Genomic DNA, 20,933 nt, shown 5'->3' on the forward strand with positions numbered 1-20,933 from the left:
TGGATGCTTATACAGGTGACTAACTAACATACACTAACCAACACTAACTGATAACACTAACTAACTAACAAAGGTAACTAGATGGCCAATGGAAATTTCCTGTACGACTCAGGGAACTCGAACTGGAACTCCATGATAACCTAGAACACTGATTTTGAAATTAATTCTTTATTACTAAGATGGAGTTATTTTTATGATATAAAGTAGCATTTGTTTGTTTTCATTTTGACTCTGTATACTATTGGTGTTTAATTTGAATAAAAATTATGTGATGTAATAAAGAAGAGATTTCTGCTAATGTATTACTTTTTAAATTCAAGACACTATTCACATACAACTGGTGCACCTACAGAGAAGTAAGTCACTGTCTTTAACCTCTGGAGGATCTGTGGCCAAAGTATTGGGAGTTTCACCTTCAGCATCAGTCCCTCCAATGAACACCCAGGACTGATCTCCTTTAGATCACAAGGGATTTAGACACAAGGGATTGCTCACTCTAAACTGAATGTGAGGGACTCCCTGGTGGTCCAGTGGTTAAGACTTCCCCTTCCAGTGCAGGAGGTGTGGGTTCGATCTGTAGTCAGAGAGCTAAAATCCCACTTGCCTTGTGGCCAAAAAAACCAAAATAGAGAAAGCAATATTGTAGCAAAGTTAATAAAGACTTCGAAAATGGTCCACATCAAAAAATCTTTTTAAAAAATGAATTATGAGTGCTGCAAGTAAAGAAGTGTCTTACTATGTTTATGATTTTATTACGATATCTTCAGGAAACATAAACCCCTTCAAGGTAGAGCCATTTAATAAAATCAGAGAGAGCTATAAGAAGTTAGAGAGATCTAGCAAAAGCAGTGGATTAATCCAGGCCTTCAGAAGGTGGAATTCAGGTCAATTCAGGGAACTTCTTCTGCAGGAAGCTGGCCATTTTTTGCCAGCTCTGCCATTAAAAGTGATTCATTTCATCAGCATATGCTAGTTTCTTTCCATCCTGTTCCCAGGTGACTTTATCTCTAGACTTTCAGCAGAAGTATCTGATTTGCTTTCTGCCTGCACTATGGGTCAGGTGTTCCTATAGGGTTAGGTACAGGCTTCTGGGGTCTGGCAGGCAAGGTCTCCTAATACACTGGACTGCCTGGCCGAGAGGAACTGTGAGCGTGACTGAAGTTGGCCATAGTAGATGTTTGGTATTGAATAAGAGTTTAACAGACAAACTCAGAAAGGGAGCTATCCTGTCTGGCAGAATGTTCATGGAAGGCTTTGTAAAAGAGATCGTATTAGTTGTCGTTTAGTCGCTAAGTTGTATCCAACTCTTTGTGGCCCCGGGGACTGTAGCCCACCAGGCTCCTCTGTCCATGGAATTTCCCAGGCAAAAATATTGCAGTGGGTTGCCATTTCCTTCTCCAGAGGATCTTCTTGACCCAGGGATTGAACCCCCGTCTATTGCATTGCAGGCAGATTCTTTACCACTGAGCCATAGGTTGGGTTGTATTTACATGTCAAGAGTAAACAGGTAAAGAAAAAAGGGAGTTCTAGGAAGTGGAGCAATTCGGGCCAAGTTGTGTAGGTTTATGCTTGGCCCGTGGGGGGATCAGTCTGACTCAGAGATCCTTACTGTTCGGTTCACTTCAAGTCCAACTCTTTGTGATCCCATGAACTGCAGCACTCCAGGCTTCCCTATCCATCACCAACTCCTGGAGCTTGCTTAAACTGATGCCCGTCAAGTCAGTGATGCCATCCAACCATCTCATCCTCTGTTGTCCTCTTCTCCTCCTGCCCTAAATCTTTCCCAGCATCAGGGTCTTTTCCAATGAGTCAGCTCTTTGCATCAGGTGGCCAAAGTATTGGAGTTTCAGCTTCAGCATCAGTCCTTCCAGTGAACACCCAGGACTGATCTCCTTTAGGATGGACTGGTTGGCTCTCCTTGCAGTCCAAGGGGCTCTCAAGAGTCTTCTCCAGCACCACAGTTCAAAGTTCACAGATCCTCACTGTAGTTGCCCTAAATCACCTAAATGCCTGACCTCCAACTGATTGAAACCAGGTCTCTGGAGTTTGTGTTCAGATCATTTGCATTGTTTTAAAAGTTCCCCAGATGATTTTGATGCAAAGAGAGCCCTGGAAAGTTGGAGAGGACAACACATTATGAATTTGTGAAATCGAGTTGGAAAAGCATGGTAGAACAAGACTATGGAGGCTTTCTATATCAGGCTAAGGAGTTTCTTGATTGTATCCTGAGTGAAGGTGAGTCCGTGAGATTTATATTTAGTTGGTTTCCACCATTTTCTGAGCCTAGTATGAAACAGTGAAAAGTGAAAGTGTTAATCACTCAGTCATGTCAGACTGTTTGTGACCCCGTGGACTATAGCCCACCAGGCTCCCCGTCCATGGGATTCTCCAGGCAAGAATACTGGAGTGAGTAGCCATTCCCTTCTCCAGGGGATCTTCCCTACCCAAGGATTGAACCCTGGTCTCCCACATTGCAGGCAGATTCTTTGAGCCTGGTACAGCTGTATCTATTTGGAACCCTTTCTGGGCAGTAGACAGAGAAGGGAAAGAAAAGTTGTGGGGTTTAGGTGCGTGTGGTACAGCCCTTTATACTTGTTGAGAATGTTATTTATTTGCTCTTTCTCTTTGTAGGAGTAGATGTTCTAATTGCAGATTTAGTTTTCTAAGTGGAATATATTGAAGTTTTTGTAACAGTTCTTTCTTCTCTCTTTAGGGGAGTTGGCTGCATCTTTGTTGAGATGATCCAGGGAGTTGCTGCTTTTCCAGGAATGAAAGACATTCAAGATCAACTTGAACGAATATTTCTGGTAAGTTCTTTACAGAATGCTTCTGAGGAATGTTGGTTCTGAATGCATTCCTTAGTGACAAATCCTACAATGATAGTGGAAAATAATTTCAGATTTGTTGATGGTCACATTTAATTCTTACATATTTTTGGGGACCTTTGCAAAAGCAGGAAATTAGTGAAGAACTGTGTCTTTAAACTACTGCACATGAATAATATGCCAAAACACTAAGAAAAGGTAGAATGTCAGCGGCAATATAGAAGAGTGCGCTGACAATGAAAGCTTTGATAGGAGAAGGCCGAATAATTTATTTAGATATCCCCTGCTCCACACCCTGTTAGTGTGTCTTGACCCCCTCCCACTTCCACCCACTTAACTTTTTTCCAAAAAGCAGAGCATGAAAAGAGAGAAAGGGAGGATGGTAACTTTAGAATGAAGAAGCCAGGCAACTAGTACCCCATCCTGGTCTTCAAAGTTAAGATCATCAAGGGGAAGTCACACTGATAGTGTGTATACACCCTTTGTATCAGTATATTGAGGATGGCACTTGGCTTCTGTGATCTTCCTCCCAAAATTATAACTCCACTCTAACCAGGAAAAGACATCACACAAACCCAAATGGAGGGACATTCTATGAAATACCTGACTAGTGCTGCTTCTTCTTTTTTTTAATTTTTAATTGGAGGCTAATTACTTTATGGTATTGTGGTGGTTTTTGCCGTAGATTGACATGAATTGGCAACGGGGGTGCATGTGTCCCCCATCCTGAACACCCCTGCCCTGATTAGTACTTCTTAAAACTGTCAAGGTCATGAAAAACAGAAAGTCTGAGACACTGTCACAGGTGAAAGAGGCCAGGGAGACGTGAGAACAGAGTGTCATGTGGTGTCCTGCCTGGAATCCGTCAGGGAGAAAGCAGTGCAAGGCACGTGAGGTGTGCAGTGTAGCTCGTGGCAGCGTTGCGGGGTGTGCCCCTCGGGTGTGGTGGGTGTTGCGTGTGACGTCAGGTTTCAGCAGTCGGGGAAACTGGAGAGGCATACACAGGAACCCTCTGTACTGCTGTCCACAGTTGTGTATAAATCTAAAACTATTCTAAAATTTAATTTTTTTTTAGTCTGCACAAAATAAAAATGTGTTCTGTAGCCAGATGACCGGGATTTGTCACCTACTCTCTCACTTTGGGCAAGGAACTTAGCTCACTGAATCTTAGTTTTTCCCATGGGTAAGATGTATATTCTATCCCCAGTGGTGCTAGTGGTAAAGAACCCGCCTGCCAGTGCAGGAGACCTGGGTTTGATCCCTGGATCAGGAAGATCCCCTGGAGAAGGAAATGGCAGCCCACCCCAGTATCCTTGCCTGGGAAATTCCATGCACAGAGGAGCCTGATGGGTTACAGTCCACGGGGTCTCAAAGACTTGGACACGACTGAAGCTACTTACTTATTAGCACTATAGCAATAGTACCAAAAATTTTGCTTCATGAAAGCGTAGTTTATTGATACAGCTTAGTCAGAGTTATAATTTTCAATATTATTTTTATAATGTAAGCATTTCCAGTAGGTACTGTCTTGTTGAATGGTTTCTATGGAGATTTTGTGATTATTTCTTGATTTTATGGCAATTATTTCCTAATTTTATGGATATTCAGATACCTTTGAATGGTGAGACTTTTAATAAATCAAATGAATCATTGTAAATTTTGTGTGGAAACATTGATAAACCAAACTATTGTTTGCTCTTATTAGAGCACAGAGACCCTTAAATGCAGATAAGTATCATGATTTATGGTAATAATGCCTTCATTTACTGTAATTTTTTTTTACATGTGTAATGATTTTTACAAGTAAAATGTCCTTTGGTAATTAGATAAAGATCCTCATCTATATAAAATTGCTACTTTAGAATTAAATAATGTTAAGTTTTACCCTAAAGAATTAGACATGACCAAAAAAAAAAGAAATCTACAAACTTCTCTTGACAGTAAATGTTATCATCTTAAATATTTTATTTCCTCCATTGACTTGTTTAAATTTGCACATGTTAGCCATGTGGCATATTAAACTAGCAGACTGTCTCAGGAGTTGTGGGATCATTGGAAGAAGAAATTTTACTAAACCAGTATAGTTGAATCACTAGGAAAAAATGCTTTTCCTTGGTGACCTTTCATGTCTGAGGAATGACTTAAATGTGATTAAATCCACATTCACAGGCTTCCCATGTGAACTGCCAGAGACATTTCTAAAGCAGCATATCTGGCCTCTGGGAAAGCATTGTCAAGGAGGTAATGAACTCTGAAAAGTCATGAAACGTGGGATTGTTTGGTTTGTTTTGCGTTTTAGTACAGAGATTAAGTCCATTCATTTGCCTGTGAACTGTATATAGAAAGGTGTTTAATAACTTTGAAGCACAAAATTAATAGCTTGTTACCCACCATCACTAATATAATTAACTCCCACACATTGAATCTTTATGTGAAAAGCAACCAAGATCAGTCACTGGAGCCTTTATATTTTTCTTTTGAAGGTTTTCTTTTTTCTGATGTTTTTCTTTTTTCTTCCTTTAATGGGAAGGAGCAGTTCACATTTTTTAACAAGTCCAGTGCATTCACTTCCACATATAACAATCATGTTGACATATGTAAGGTGAGCTGGCTATTCTACAACCTGAGATTTCACCATTAAATCATTTCCCTTGAAATTGTGATGCTCATATACGAGAAAGGAAGGAAAGGAATGGAGTTTTGACAAATTATATTGAAGACATTTTGAATCGCCAGGTGAATGGACACCTACTTCTCTAGCAGTGACTCTGCTATTAGAGGGAAAGAGTGATTTATTTTATTTCTTCAACATTACTCATTTTTTAATGTGCCATGATGTTTTCTATTTACCTTTGTCAGTTGCAAAAATAAGCAGTAGATGTCTACACCCAGGTAAATATACACTCAGAGTGACAAAAATCATAACTAACAAGAAATTTTGTATTCTAATCATATTGTTCTGAATTGAAAGGGAAATCTACTTGATGAAACCCTGGGAACATTCTTCTGTCATCTCGCAACAGCTGGACAAATGGCAGAGAGTGCTTGCTCAGTGGTTTGAGATCTTGGCAGATGCTTCTGGGTTTGTGTGGCTCATGACCCCGGAGTACCACAGCCAGGACGAAGAAGCTGGCGTGATTGTGTCTTGAGGGCATGTCCTAGTTCTCCTTGCTTTTGAATGTTGATTAACCCCAGAGGTTCACCTTTCCCTGTCTCCTGGGTCTTCTGGCTTGCAATGGCATTTCGTCCACCAGTTATTTGTTAACACATTGTACATTATCTGATTGGTACCCTTGTTAAATGTTTCTCTTCCTCGTACATGTCGTTCAGAATTTAAAAGTGTGTGTGTCTGTGTGTGTGTGAAAAGAGCCACTTGCAACTTTGACATCTACTTCTCATCCTGACTTTTGAGTCAGATCCTTCCTTGAGCTTATGTGTTTTGCAGTGAACTGGCTGCAGAGATGCCGTCTGTGGACCCAGTTCCAGTCCCTGTTTTCTTATCCTGGCTCTCTTTCCAGGATCTTTTTTTTTTTTCCTTTTAATTTATTTTCAATTGGAGGATAATTGCTTTAAATATTGTGTTGGTTTCGGCTGTACAACAATGTAAATCAGCTGTAAGTATACACACATCCCGTTCCTCTTGAGCCCCCCTCCCAGCACCCCTCATCCCACCTTTTGGGTCATCACAGCACCGGGCTAAGCTCCCCGTGTTACACAGCAGTTTCCCACTAGCTATCTAGTTTTCACATGGTGGTGTATATGCATCAGTGCTGTCTTAGCCATGACCCTGAGGTTTCATGATTGGCTAGAACAGCCATATAGTATGTAGAAGAAAGTCTCCACCACCTCCTCTGATGGTTGTTACCAGCCAGCTGGATGTAGCAGCCACATTGTTAGATGGAATATTGCTGTCACAGATTTGTATCTTCACTTCCATCGCTGGGTTGCTTGAGGTGATTTCCGCCGTATTTCTTCGGCACTCACTCTGCAGCACTGGGTACAATGGAGATGGAAAGGAATCTATCTGCCATGCTATCTGCCCTGGAATAAATGAGGACGATCAAGATAGGCAGGCTAGACATACCCTTGGGAATGGAGTCATGAAAAATTGCTAAGCAGTTGCTCAGCAGATGGGAGATCCAGTAATTGTAGGCCCTGTATTCCTTAAAATACTGAACTCTTAAGAGTTCAATATTGAATTCCTGAATAAGCCATCTTTTCTAATTGGATTGTAGTTTCTGCATCTGTAAAGGGAGAAGTTGAGCCAAATGATTTTAATAATGTCTTGCTGCTCTAACCTTTTTTAATTCTAAAAATGCATGATATTACAGGATTATGCATAAGGGCTGTGGGTGTTCCGATAAAATTGCTAAGAACATTTTCGTTAAGCATTTAAGAAAGGATAAGGTTTGAAGTGGAGTAAGGGAGATGGGGAGTCCAGGAGTGGGGTAGGTACAGTAGGTGTCTGTCTTATATGCCTGGAACGTGACATTGGACCTTGGAATTTGGACCCTGAATGATTGAGGACTTCTAATTTTATTTTATTTTTAAGTAATAAGGAGACAGTACAGTGTTTAACAAAAGAATAATAAAGGTTAAAATGACATTTCAGCAAAATTAATGTGATATCATGATAAATTCAACTGTAGGCTGACAGAAGAGAGAACTAAGCAATGTATCCTGGAGTGAAGAATACTAAAAATATTAAGCAATGCTTTTGGCTCAGATGGTAAAGGACCCACTTGCAATGCAGGAGATGCGGGTTTGGTCCCTGGGTTGGGAAGATCCCCTGGAGAAAGGAATGGTTACCTATTCTAGTATTCTTGCCTGGAGAATTCCATGAGGAGCCTGGAGGGCTATAGTCCATGGGGTCGCAAAGAATCAGACATAACTAAGTGACTCACACTTTCACTTAGAAAATCCAAGTCAGGAAGGTGGGTTATAATACTGCCTACCCGGGAATAAATGCCTCTTCTAATTTGTGTGTGTTTCTTTCAAGCCTTCCATCAAAAGGCATAGTTATTTCCGTGGTGGTAAATTTTCTTTAGAGCATTAAGTTTTTTAAAAATAAAGCAGTTAGAAAAATTTTTAAAGTAGTATGAAAATAAGTAAAAACCTACATTTAGAGATAACCAGTGGTAAATATTTTTGTATTTTCTAGATTTTCACAACTGGATTAATAATTAATTTATGGTTTTTGTGTTCAGCTTCTCTTTATTTTCACGTTAAACAGGGAGCAATTTCCATGCCATTAATATATGCTTGAAAATATTATTTTAATTATGCTGTAATATTAATGTGCCCACACATTGCGCTATCACTGGGTAATTTACTTGAGGTTTTTATGCTATTGTAAACCTCACATTGGGGAAGGCAATGGCACCCCACTCCAGTATTCTTGCCTGGAAAATCCCATGGACAGAGGAGCCTGGTAGGCTGCAGTCCATTGGGTCGCTACGAGTCGGACATGACTGAGCAACTTCACTTTCACTTTTCACTTTCACTTTTCACTTTCACACATTGGAGAAGGAAATGGCAACCCACTCCAGTGTTCTTGCCTGGAGAATCCCAGGGATGGGGGAGCCTGGTGGGCTGCCGTCTATGGGGTCACACAGAGTCGGACACGACTGAAGTGACTTAGCAGCGGCAGCAAACCTCACATATCTTCATTCCATTCACTCATTCCTTCAACAAGAGTTGTTAGGCGTCTATTCTGTGCCCCGTGCTGTGCCTACAGGCAGTGGGAAACCAGCAGACGTGGTCTCTGCTCACCTCAAGCGTAATGTTAGCTGGGCTCCATTGGAAGAACTTCTAGAAAGTCAGATCAGAAGGATGTTGTCACAAAACCGTGGTGATCCATAATGATTCGGAAGAGAAAGGAGGCAAGGATGACTCCAGAGTGTCAAGCTGGTGGAACTGAATGAGTCATGAAGTCAGGGAAGATAATGGGGGCAGTGGAAAGGAGTGCCATCAGAGAGAGGAGAAGAGAGGTCCAGACAGTGGACTTCGGATGATAGCAGGTGACCCCCAATGGAGACATCTAGCACACATCTCTTATGAACGGACTTTGGAGATAAGTGAGGATCAAGGGATCACCCACAAGAACCAGACAGTGCTAGGTCCTAAAGCGTGCTAGTTCTTGAATAATGAGAAGCTGGAGGAGAAGGCGAAAGGCTCCACCTAGACCTCTGGTTGCTTATGGTTTGGGGGGGTGGGGTGGGGGCGGGGAACCAAACCAGGAGAGAGCTGGGACAATGACACAAAAGTCAAGGTAAGGGCAGGCAGCAACGAAGTGAGGATAAAAAAAGGAAAAACAAAAAATCACTCCCTTGAGGGAAATTATAGATCTACTCAGGCATGTTTATCTTTATCTGGTGGGTGAGAAATTACGAGACCAGTGCCCTTCCTTTCTGTGTTCCCTCAGCATGGCCCTCCTGCTGCCTATATGGTATGTCACATACATACTGTATTTTTGCAGTAAATCCTTTTAACCCAGAGGATGAGCTAAGTCTCCTGTTGGAGAAATGGAAAATGCATCTGAGTTTAATTAAGAAAGCGTAGCAGACTATCCACAGGGCTTCCCAGCTGGCACGGTGGTAAAGACTCTGCCTGTCAATGCAGGAGATACAAGAAGACGTGGGTTAGATCACTGGGTCAGGAAGGCCCCCTGGAGGAGGCAATGGCAACCCACTCCAGTGCTCTTGCCTAGAGAACCCCATGGACAGAGGAGCCTGGCGGGCTACAGTCCCGGGGGTCGCAGAGAGTCTCACACGACTTACCACAGCACAGCGCTATCCGTGGTTTTCACAGGAGACTCACTGTTCTCCTCAGTGTCTCGTGGGTGCTGAATGAAGGGGAGCAGGGGAGCAGGTTCCAGCACCTCCACTGAGGACTCTGTTTCATTAAGATTTTGCTTGTGAAATAGGTCTCGCTGCTGAAAGGGGGATTAGAAACCCTTGGGCTAACAGTATCTTAAGTTCCTCCCAGGTCAAGGGTTCTATGAAAAAGAAAAGTCCATGTGGAAGAATAATGATGGGGAGAAAACAAAGATATTAGAAAAATAAAAATTGAGCGACTCCTATATGGAGACCTTAGGTAGATGTTCTAAGAAACAAAGTTCTGTGCTAGTAAGCTAATAGAAAGTTTGGTAGCAAACTTCAGTAAGCTCATTTCTGTTGAGAAAAAAGAAAGATAGTGGGATGTCCCACTGTAGAATAGCTAATCACATTGCTTTTTGCAAAGAAACTTTGATTAGATGGCTGTTACTCAAACATATGAATTGGCTCATGTGCTGGAAAACATATTGTTTTACCTTGAGGGTTCTTAACATTTACTTTATAATGTTACAAACTTTCTATACATGGAGATGAGAACTTTTTTTGTTAAATCATTCACTCTGTAGTTGTTATTTGTGTTTCAACAAATATTTATTATGTGGTTTGTTGTTGTTGGGTTAGCTGCTCAGTCATGTCCAACTCTTTGCGAGCCCATCAGGCTCCTCTGTCCATGGGGATACTCCAGGCAAGAACATTGGAGTAGGCCCTCCTCCAGGGATCTTCCCAACCCAGGGATCAAACCCAGTTCTTCCACATTGCAGGTGGATTCTTTATAGTCTGAGCCACCAGGGAAGCCCCTCAGTTCAGTTCAGTTCAGTCGCTCAGTCGTGTCTGACTCTTTGCGACCCCATGAATCGCAGCACGCCAGGCCTCCCTGTCCATCACCAACTCCCAGAGTTTACTCAAACTCATGCCCATCGAGTCGGTGATGCCATCCAGCCATCTCATCCTCTGTTGTCCCCTTCTCCTCCCGCCCCCAATCCCTCCCAGCATCAGGGTCTTTTCAAATGAGTCAACTCTTCGCATGAGGTGGCCAAAGTACTGGAGTTCCAGCTTCAGCATCAGTCCTTCCAATGAACACCCAGGACTAATCTCCTTTAGGATGGGCTGGTTGGATCTCCTTGCAGTCCAAGGGACTCTCAAGAGTCTTCTCCAATACCACAGTTCAAAAGCATCAATTTTTCGCTGCTCAGCCTTCTTCACAGTCCAACTCTCACATCCATACATGACCATTGGAAAAACCATAGCCTTGACTAGATGGACCTTTGTTGGCAAAGTAATGTCTCTGCTTTTTAATATGCTATCCAGGTTGGTCATAACTTTCCTTCCAAGGAGTAAGCATCTTTTAATTTCATGGCTGCAGTCACCATCTGCAGTGATTTTGGAGCCCAGAAAAATAAAGTCTGACACCGTTTCCACTGTCTCCCTATCTATTTCCCATGAGGTGATGAGATCAGATGCCATGATCTTAGTTTTCTGAATGTTAAGCTTTAAGCCAACTTTTTCACTCTCCTCTTTCACTTTCATCAAGAGGCTTTTTAGTTCCTCTTCACTTTCTGCCATAAGGGTGGTGTCATCTGCGTATCTGAGGTTATTGATATTTCTCCTGGCAATCTTGATTCCAGCTTGTGCTTCTTCCAGCCCAGCATTTCTCATGATGTGCTCTGCATATAAGTTAAATAAGCAGGATGACAATATACAGCCTTGATGTATATTCCTTTTCCTATTTGGAACCAGTCTGTTGTTCCATGTCCAGTTCTAACTGTTGCTTCCTGACCTGCATACAGGTTTCTCAAGAGGCAGGTCAGGTGGTCTGGTGTTCCCATCTCTTTCAGAATTTTCCACAGTGGGCTAAATACTCTTCCACATTCTGGGAAGACAGCATTGCACCAAAGTGTGTGGTCTCATGAAACCTATATTCCTGTGAGGGAAAATAGACAATGAGCAAATTAATATATAATATGTCTCCTGAGCGTTGCTTGAGAGATGCCACTTTACATATGGCATTCCTGGGAGGTCTCTCTCAGAAGGGTGGTGATACTTGTTGAGTGAAGTTAGTTAAGGCATAAGACATACAGGTACCAGGGATCAGAGCATTTAGGTGCATGGAATAGCAAGTTGGTGTTTAAAATCAGAGTTCTCAAACCTGAATCTGTTGAATTAAGGATCGTTCTTCCCAGTGCCTCAAGGTGACTCCTAGTATTCTTGTGACTTTGACCTCCTATGTAGAAAGCATTTTCTTATATGAGAAGTCCTTGCTTTGTGTGATGCATTAAATTACTGTATAGGTTGATATTCAGACGTCAGATTGAGTAAATCAATAAGAGAGTTTGAAGTACACCTGTGTGCATGTTTCAAGTCAGAATTATGGTGGAGCAAGAGATTTGGGCTTCCTCCTGATTTAGTTCATTGGAAATGTTGGTATAAAGAGAAGAAGATGAGGAGTGTTTCTGTTGGGATATTTGGAGAGTAGATAATGATTTAGAGGAGAGAACAGAGAAGGAATGCATACAAATCAAAGAAAGCCAGTGAACACTTTTTTAAAAAAAAGTCAAAAGTAGAAGAATTTCAGGAATTCCCTGGTGGTCCATTGCTAGGACTCCAAGCCCTCACTGCCTGCTGAAGGCACAGGTTCAATCCCTGTTCAGGAAACTTAAGTTCCCAAAAGCCACGTGGTGTAGCCAAAATAGAAAAATTTCAGAAAGAAAAGCTCTATCAACTGTGCCAAATACAACAGTGAAGTCAGTGGAGAAGGGTGCAGTGCTGAGAAAAGACCACTGGTGGTACCTTTTAAGGAATAGTTCCAATAGTGTTGGATATTTGAAGTCAGGTTACAATGGATTTAAAGAGTAAGTGTGTAGCAAAAAAAAAAAAGGGAAATATTGAGTATAGACAACCTCTTGGAGAATTGTCTGAGTGAAGAGGATTAGAGGTCACCTTAAGGGTATTTTTGAAATCAAGACATATTTTATAATGTGTCATAAAGATTTTTATAATAGTGAGGACAAGAAAGGACACCAAAGATATAAGGAAGCATATTTGATGGATCAGGGTATTGGTAGGCAAGAGTGGATGGGTGGAAAAGACAGTGTCTTCAAAATGGGGATGAAAAGATTTTCCAGAAGATAAGAAAGAAGAAACGGAAAGGAGAGAAAGATGTAAATAAATGTGGTAGAGGAGGAAAAAAGGAAGCTGAAGATAACATGATCTTTATGATTCTCAATGAAAGGGGCAGTGTGACTATAGCGGTACACATCTGTGGGGGTAAATGTGGAGGGAAATGGATAATATTAGCAAAGCTGCTGTAACACTAAATGGTATTATGATTTCTGATATGACAAGAGAAGGAGGTCATGGCTGACCACATTTGTTAATCAGTTGATCTGAGACATATCATAGGAATAAAAATGCTCTATTTCCAATTTTTATGATTTGTGACCATTTACTTTCCTATTATCATAACGTTACTTTTAGGCATAGCCAACTTCACTGTTAATGTTTCCCAATTGTAATAGTTTTCACAAAGACCTTCCTGGAAGCAGTGGTTCACATCTGTTGTCTAACAGTCTTAAATGTTTTGAGAATATTTTAACCTCATATACTCCCTTTGATATTACCATTTTCTTTATACGTGACTTTATTGTCAGTGTGGGATTACTTACTGGCTGTTACAGTTATCTCTTGTTATGTAACTACCTCAAAACGGTGGGCTAAATCAACAACAGTCATATTTTACAATTATCTGTCATCCTTTCAGGGTCAAGAATTCAGTAAGGGGTGGGCCAGGCAGTTCTGGACTTGGGAGGGGGCTCTCTCATGTGGTGACATATTTATGGTTGTAGACCAACGATGGCTGGACCAGAAGCAATCAGAAGCTGGAGCAGTTGAGGACTAGCCAAATCTCTCTCTCATTGGTTCTTGAGGCCCTGTGTGGGTTTTTCTCTATGTGGGCTAGTTTGAGCTTCTCACTGGGCTTCCCTGGTGGCTCAGATATATCGTAAAGAATCTGCCTGCAGTGTGGGAGACCTGGGTGCAATCCCTGGGTTGGGAAGATCCCCTGGAGAAGGGAACAGCTGCCCACTCCAGTATTCTTGCCTGGAGAACTCCATGGACAGAGGAGCCTGGCGGCTACAGTCCATGGGGTCACAAAGAATCAGACACGACTGAGTGACTTTTACTCACTCACTCATGGGATGGTGGTTGCATCCCAAGAGTGGATTTCCTAAGAGGACCAGATAGAAACTTCTTAGTTTCTCTTAGCTTCAGAAGTCTTACAGAGAGTCTCTCAGTCAAAGCCATCACAAATCTTATGGCAGAGGCAAGGGGACATAGACTCCAGTTCTAGATGGAAAAGAGTGTCAAGAATCCTGGGGCCATGTTTTAAAACTGTTGCATTGCGTGTGTACATTCCCATTAGCGTGTATTGCCATTTTGAGCTGATAAAACAGCTTTGTAGGAAAAAAGCAATCTGGGAAGCAGTTTTTATCAAGTTTCTAAAATTGTTGTTATTTTTTCCCGTACTCCTTATGGCCATTACCATACTGCTTCTCATGATAATACAAAAGTGCAAATTGTCACAGAGTGTTACTTGATGGGTCATGAGGTCCCTTATTTGCTCATCCTCCTTTTCTTCCTTTTTTGACTAACAAGTTCACAGATGTGTCAGCCTGGAAAAAAAATCGTGATATACTGCCATAGGGTGATACATATGAGGTGAGTGAGAAGGTGGTGACACTTCTTAGCAAATTCTCAGAATGTTAGCCATAAAGTAGATTTCTGTAACTCAACTTATGCCTTATTTTTTTTTCCATTTGGAACATATTTCCATATAAATCGTTCATTGCTCAGATTTTCACATGTCATCTCTTGTGGTGTGGCGCATATCATCTAATATGGCGCCCAGCGACCCCCACCTCCTGGTATTTATGCCCTTTTGTAATCCCCTCTGCTTGAGTGTGGACTGGACATAGAGACTTGCTTCCAATGGATAGACTATGACAAAAGAGGATGGGATATTACTTCCGCAACTGAGTTACAGAATCTGCTCCCTCCTTCTTGCTCCCCCTCTCTTCCTGTCTCCCTGGCTCACTCTGGGGGAAGCCAGCTGCCATGCTGTAAGTTGGAGAGACCCTGGTGTCAAGGAGCTGATGTTTCCAGCTGGCAGCCAGTGAAGCCCTGAGGCTGGGCGACAGCAATGTGAGTGGGCTTGGAAGTGAATCCTCTGCTGGGTGAACTCTTCATATGCGAGATGCTAGTGATGCTATTCTCAGTCGCTCCGTTGTCTCTGACTCTGGGATCCCGTGGACTGTAACCTGTGAATCTCCTCTGCCCATGATATTTTACAAGCAAGAATACTGGATTGGGTTCTCATTTCCTTCTTCTAGGAGATCTTCCTAATCCAGGGATCAAACCTATGTCTCTTGCATCTCCTGCCTTGGCAGGCCAATTCTTTACCACTTGTGTCACTTGGGAAGCCCTTTATATGTGAGACCACAGCCATAATTAACACTTTATTTTTTTAGATGTTTATTAATTTGTTTGGCTTCACTGTGTCTTAGCTGCAGCATGTGGGATCCAGTTCCTTGATTAGGGAGCAGACCTGGGCCCCTGCATTGGGAGTTGTGGGGTCCTAGCCACTGGGCCACCAGAGAAGCCCCAGTTAACACTTTAATTGCGACCTTTTGAGAGACTTAGAGGCACCCAGTTAAAGGTATTACCACCACAATGGCAGTTTTCTCAATCCTTGGTCCCCGAAGGAAAGAATTCAGCCAAGAGACATAGTAAGTAGCGAGAGTTTTATTAGGCAAACAAAAGTGGGCTCCAGAGAGGCAGAAGGAGGAGGGAGCAGTCTGGAGACCAGAAGCGGAACCACAGTGGGGTCTGGTTGGTGACAAGCCCCCTCTGTGTCCTGACGTCTGCCTGACAGGGTGAGTGACAGCTTCAGGTTATGTCTCTTTTCTCCTCGTGCACAAGCTCTTACACACAAGCACACACGCAAACCCCGCAAGACGGGTAGGGGTCGGGGAGGTGAAAACCTCAATGCTAATTTATTACAAATCCAGCATAATGAACCTGTTTCCCAAAGATCTTTTTAGATCTTTGTGTATCTGTGCCAACCTGTGCTGGTGGTGTTGTTGTCGTTGTTTGGTCTTGTTTGGTCCTGATGAGGCTGGAAACTTAGTGGTCCTTGAGAACAGAAAGGGAAGATCTCTGGGTGTGTTCTGATTACCAGTGTGGGGGCGGCGGGAGATAGCCCTGTCCAGGACGAGGTGGGGACCTCCTCTTGTCTGCCTACCTACCTAACAAAAGTACACTTGGATTTCTGCCAACAGAAAGTGTAAGATCATAAGGGTTTGTTACTCAAAGGCAGGAAGTTCTGAAGTAGCTTGTTCCATAGTGGTAGATAACTAACTAATATATCTCCTTTGATCCCATGACCAAGAAAGAGTAGGTGCTATTCCCATTGATTTATAGCTGAGAAGACTTCCTTCAGGGATTATATGAACTTGCCTAAGAAGACATGTTCAATGAGTGCCCGAACTGAGACTAAATTCTCTTCCGCCAGAATACTCTTGTACCTGTTTATTTGGTTGTTTTGCTCTGATTCATAACCAGGAGGGTACATGAGGTTGACTTCGAAATCTTTTATGTTTTCAATTTTATTTATTTTTTTATTTTTAAACAGTATGAAAATTTATTTTTTCTCATATCATGAGTAATCTGGGGTAGGCACATGCTGGCATTGGTTTCATGTCTCCATAATATCACAGCAAGGTCGCCATGTTGGGAATCATTTCTTGAATATACATTCTTAGGCCGCACTCAGGGTTTCCCAGGTGGTGCTAGTGGTAAGGAGCCCACCTGCCAATGCAGGAGACATACGAGATGCAGGTTCAATCCCTGGGTCGGGAAGATCCCTTGGAGGAGGAAATGGCAACCCACTCCAGTATTCTTGCCTGGAGAATCCCATGGACAGGGGAGCCTGGGGGGCTACAGTCCCTGGGGTTGCAGAGGGTTGGACACGGCTGAGCAACTTAGCAGGCAGCACAGGACCTTCAGAATCAGAGTTGCTGGGGCTGGGACTTTGTGTATCCAGACAAACAGGCAGACCCTAGCTGATGAGTCCTCCTGGTTAAGAAATTCTTTCTTTAAAAAGATGCATGTCGTACTTTCAAATTATGCATGTTTTAACTTTTCTGGCCTGATGTGGCAACCTAAAAGCATAGGTAATACGGCTTTCCTGTCCAGAATATAGAAATTTTATTCATCAGTCAGACCGTGTCCTGTGTGTCTTACTTTTGATATGTTTCTCAAGGGGCATGCCTAAAAATGAGTATATTTGGGGGTTTCTTTCACATGACTTTGTATTCATAGTATTACATAACTGTTATTAGGATTGTGTACACAAGCAAGCAGAGATCTGTAATCATCATATCCCAGATGCTGTAACTTCTTCTCTGGCCTGATTACTTGATTAACATTTTGGTTCCCTCCCTCATTCTGCAACCTACCTCTTCTTAGGCCTCAGAGTACTTTACCCAGAAGGCTAAATCTGTCCAGGCTATTCATCTTTTTGTGAGGCATGAGTTTATTTAAAACCTGACCTTGTATCATCTCTTGCTCTACCCCTACGAGGCAAAAGAGCACCCTCAAAACATTCTTTTGTAAATTGCCTCATTATTTTATATCTTGAAAGAAAGCTGTTGCTGTTTGATTAAAATTTATCATATAAAATAACCTACCTAAGTCATTGGAGCATGTCTCCTAGAGAACAGTTTTATTCTAAATCAGGATAACAAATATGACCTTGGAGCTGAATTTGTTCTTTCACTTACCTCTTTCAAAAATGACAGGCGTACATTTACCAGGTAGTGTGTAGACGAGATTGCATTTTTAAAATTCTTCTTAAAAATCCCTTTATCTGTGAGTTTAGTTGTACTGGAAAAGTGTTGATGAGCATGTATCATAGTTTTTATCCACTTAATAATTTCATATCCCTAGTTTATCTATTGTATAACTAAAAGTTTGCACAGTTGGAGCCCACTCCACTCATTTTACCCACCTGTCCCCCACTAACTACCCCTCTCCCCTCCTACATTTCTGATAACCACCAGTCTGTTCTCTGTGTCTATGAGCTTGGTTTGTTGTTTGTTTTGCTTTTTAGATTTTCACATATAGTGGAGATCATACATTATCTGTCTTTCTCTGTCTGACTTACTTAACTTAGTATAATGCCCTCAAGGTACATCCATGTTGTCACAAATGACAAGATTTCATTCTATTTTATGACTGAATAATATTTCATTGTATATATTACCATATTTTCTTGAGAACTATTTTAAATGTACCATTCAATGAATTTTTTCCTCAGTATCGTGTCCAATACTCAGACTTTTGTTAGTTTTGAATAACTCTACATATTAAAATCGTCAGCCAACTTGAGTTTCTGCTTGGAAGGGTATTATTCTCCATGGTCAGAGCAAATGATAGTCTCATCCTTTGCCTTTCACCTCGGCCAGTCCTTGGTGAAGAGGCGAGAACTGGTGCAGAGGTGCCTCCTATGTTCTCAGAGTTCTATGCCTTTACTCCCATCAGGAACTCCTCCCGTCTCCAGTGTCTAATCTAACCCATTCTTCTAAATATTAGAAATGTTCCCCCTAATGAATGTTTCTCTGGTTTCCCAATTACAATTACCTCTCCTTCTTTTGAACTGCTTGGTTTCTTTACCTAAACCTCTCTGCTGTCTCTTCAGTTTCAGCCTTGTCTTGTGGTTGTTTTTGCTCTTATTCCCCTGATAGAGTTTAGGATTTGGGAGTAGGGGTGGGGAAGAAAGGAGTACTTTGTGCAAACTATGCATTAGTGCGCTCCCTAATGCTACAGAAGTAAACTCATGATGAGAGAATTGCAGTTTAAAACTTCGCTGTGTTCTTTTTAAAAATGCATCTTTTGGGGGAATTCTGCAGTGATGACATTAAGAACCACTTTAAAAATTAAAGACCATTTTCCTTCCTTCGTTTGTTTGTTTGTTTTAAAATAAATATGAGTTCATATTTTCCTTTAGTTCCTTCTTTTGCAGTTTCTTGTTCTAATAATATGTAAATCACTCACAGCAGATAACATTTAACATTCAAATACAGAGCTCATTTTATTGAAGCTCAGTAGAACAAATTACCATCAATTTGCTCTCAGTAAAATCCAGTATTAAAAATGTTTCATGTTTGCCAAGTGAAAAGTAAATAGCTGAGAGGTGTTGTTAAAACCTTTTTCCAAGAGTAATGTTAGGCTCATTTTTGGATCCCATCTTATTTCAAATAAAATGAAATACTGTTTGTCTCTCACACAGATGAGTGATGTATGAGCTTTTCAGTCTGATTATTGACTCTTGGGATGTGATTCAATTCATTCAGCACTTGTGAGTGCCTATTATATATCCAGAAGTGGGCTTCAGTAAATTTCTATTTTGAAGAAGTTTGACAAAAGTTTCACTGAGTTGTCTTTTTAGTACTTTGCACTAGGAGTGCCACTCTGAGGAAATCAGGAAGCTAAAACCATAAGGGAAGTAAATTTGATTGCTAATTCCTTATTAATTTTTTTCTTATAAAGTCATTTTTAGACATAATCAAGTGATATATACAGTGACTCTTCTTATAATTGTGATCTTCCTGATATACTATGGTGTCAAATTGGATGTAAAGTTAACTTTACTGAAATTATAACCTTCTATCTGGTGAAAAAAAATTTAAACAAATGTAATACAATGTTTTTTTCATCCTTCCAAATATTAAGCTCAATTTTTGCAAATCATAAGGTGCTATTGTATGGAAATCTTTGTACCTTCCGCTCAGTTTTACTGTGAATCTGAAACTGCTCCATAAAATAAAGTCTATTGAAAGAAAAAAGAAAAGATGCCATAGATGAATCAAAACAGAATACTGTTCTCAAAAATCTGTTCTCCTCTTTTGAGTCAATACTAAGATTCAATAGTAATTCTAGGAATTATACCTTTTTTTTCCCTGCTAGGGAGTCACTGTGGACGGGGTTAGACAGTTAGGCAATAAAAATATTTATTTCATGGCAGTTTAATGGAAACTGTGCTAAGTGGAGCAAGGAGATGCACAGGTAAGCCAATATCAGGTCCTGAAGCAGTTTGGCTGGCAGGATAGTAGGCATTACTTGGTACTTTGAGAGTAGGGGGTATGGTTAGGGGACATTGCTGGTGATCATTCCTCTTCCTGTGTGTGTTTAAGTTGATGTGAGTTAGATATAAGGGGAGCATTCATTCATTTGAACGAACCTGTGTCAACATAACTAAAAAAAAAGGTAGATTCTACAGCATGTTGTCTATCACACAAAATGCTATGACGTTAATAGAATTAATGAACACTTTACCTTTGAGTTGTGAGGTAGAGAGTGGTCTGTTTGCTAAAACATAAGTATTTCTGACTTACCGATGGTTTGAGTTTTTGATTGGAGGATAATTGCTTTACGCTGCGGTGCTGGTCTCTGTTGTACAACATGGATCAGCCGTGAGTGTATATATGTCCCCTCCCTCTTCAGCCTCCCTCCCACGCCCCATCCCACCCTTCCTGACTTACAGATGTTGAATGGTTACTTACTAGCAAATAATTGTCTCAGCCTCCACTTTATTTGTTTCTAATGTTTATTTTTATTTATTTGGTTGCACCAAGTCTTAGTTGCAGCACCCAGAATCTCTAGCTGTGGCCTGTGGAGTCTAGTTCCCTGATCAGGGATGAAATCTGGGCCCCCTGCATTGGGAGCTCGGAGTCTTAGGTACTTAGTTCTAGTTACTGAACCACCAGGGAAGTTCCCTCAGCTACCACTGTGGCATTTCTTTAACACCAATTTGAGAACCAATCATGACTCAGGCATAGGATGAAATGGTTTCATTCTCTCTACTGATATGAGTTTCTTTGTCTTCGAGTTTCCAAAGTGATGATTTTATTTATGAAAAGACTTCAAGAAGTAAGCTGTGATTTTTTAAGTAAGCCAACTGCTTGCTATTTCTTTGCTCAGAAAGTTAGGGAGCTGAATGAACCACGACAGAACGCTCATTTCCTCTTGCCTTTTGACTTAGCATCCACTGGTGGGCCTGCAGCCCAAGAGCGGAGTCTGACAAATGCCGGGAATCTAGCCGATAATTTGAACTTAGTGTTCAGAACCCTATATTAAAGTCAGAAGAACTACAGCTGTGTTGACTGGAGGCTCCTTCCATTTCTCTGCTCGGTATTTGACTGTTCTTTCTCATCCCTGC

At 41.4% G+C, this 20,933-nt stretch overlaps 1 protein-coding gene across 1 annotated transcript in view; it reads left to right on the forward strand.

Annotated features, from left to right (window-relative positions):
- CDK14 (cyclin dependent kinase 14) overlaps nt 1-20,933 on the forward strand; it is a 660,346-nt gene that overhangs the window by 404,171 nt on the left and 235,242 nt on the right. Inside the window, exon 10 of the mRNA XM_043462555.1 lies at nt 2,714-2,807. Within this exon, the coding sequence (XP_043318490.1) occupies nt 2,714-2,807 (94 nt within the window). The remainder of the gene's footprint in view (nt 1-2,713; nt 2,808-20,933) is intronic.

This window comes from Cervus canadensis, chromosome 3, assembly GCF_019320065.1.
Source record: "Cervus canadensis isolate Bull #8, Minnesota chromosome 3, ASM1932006v1, whole genome shotgun sequence".
NCBI classification, from domain to species: Eukaryota; Metazoa; Chordata; class Mammalia; order Artiodactyla; family Cervidae; genus Cervus; species Cervus canadensis.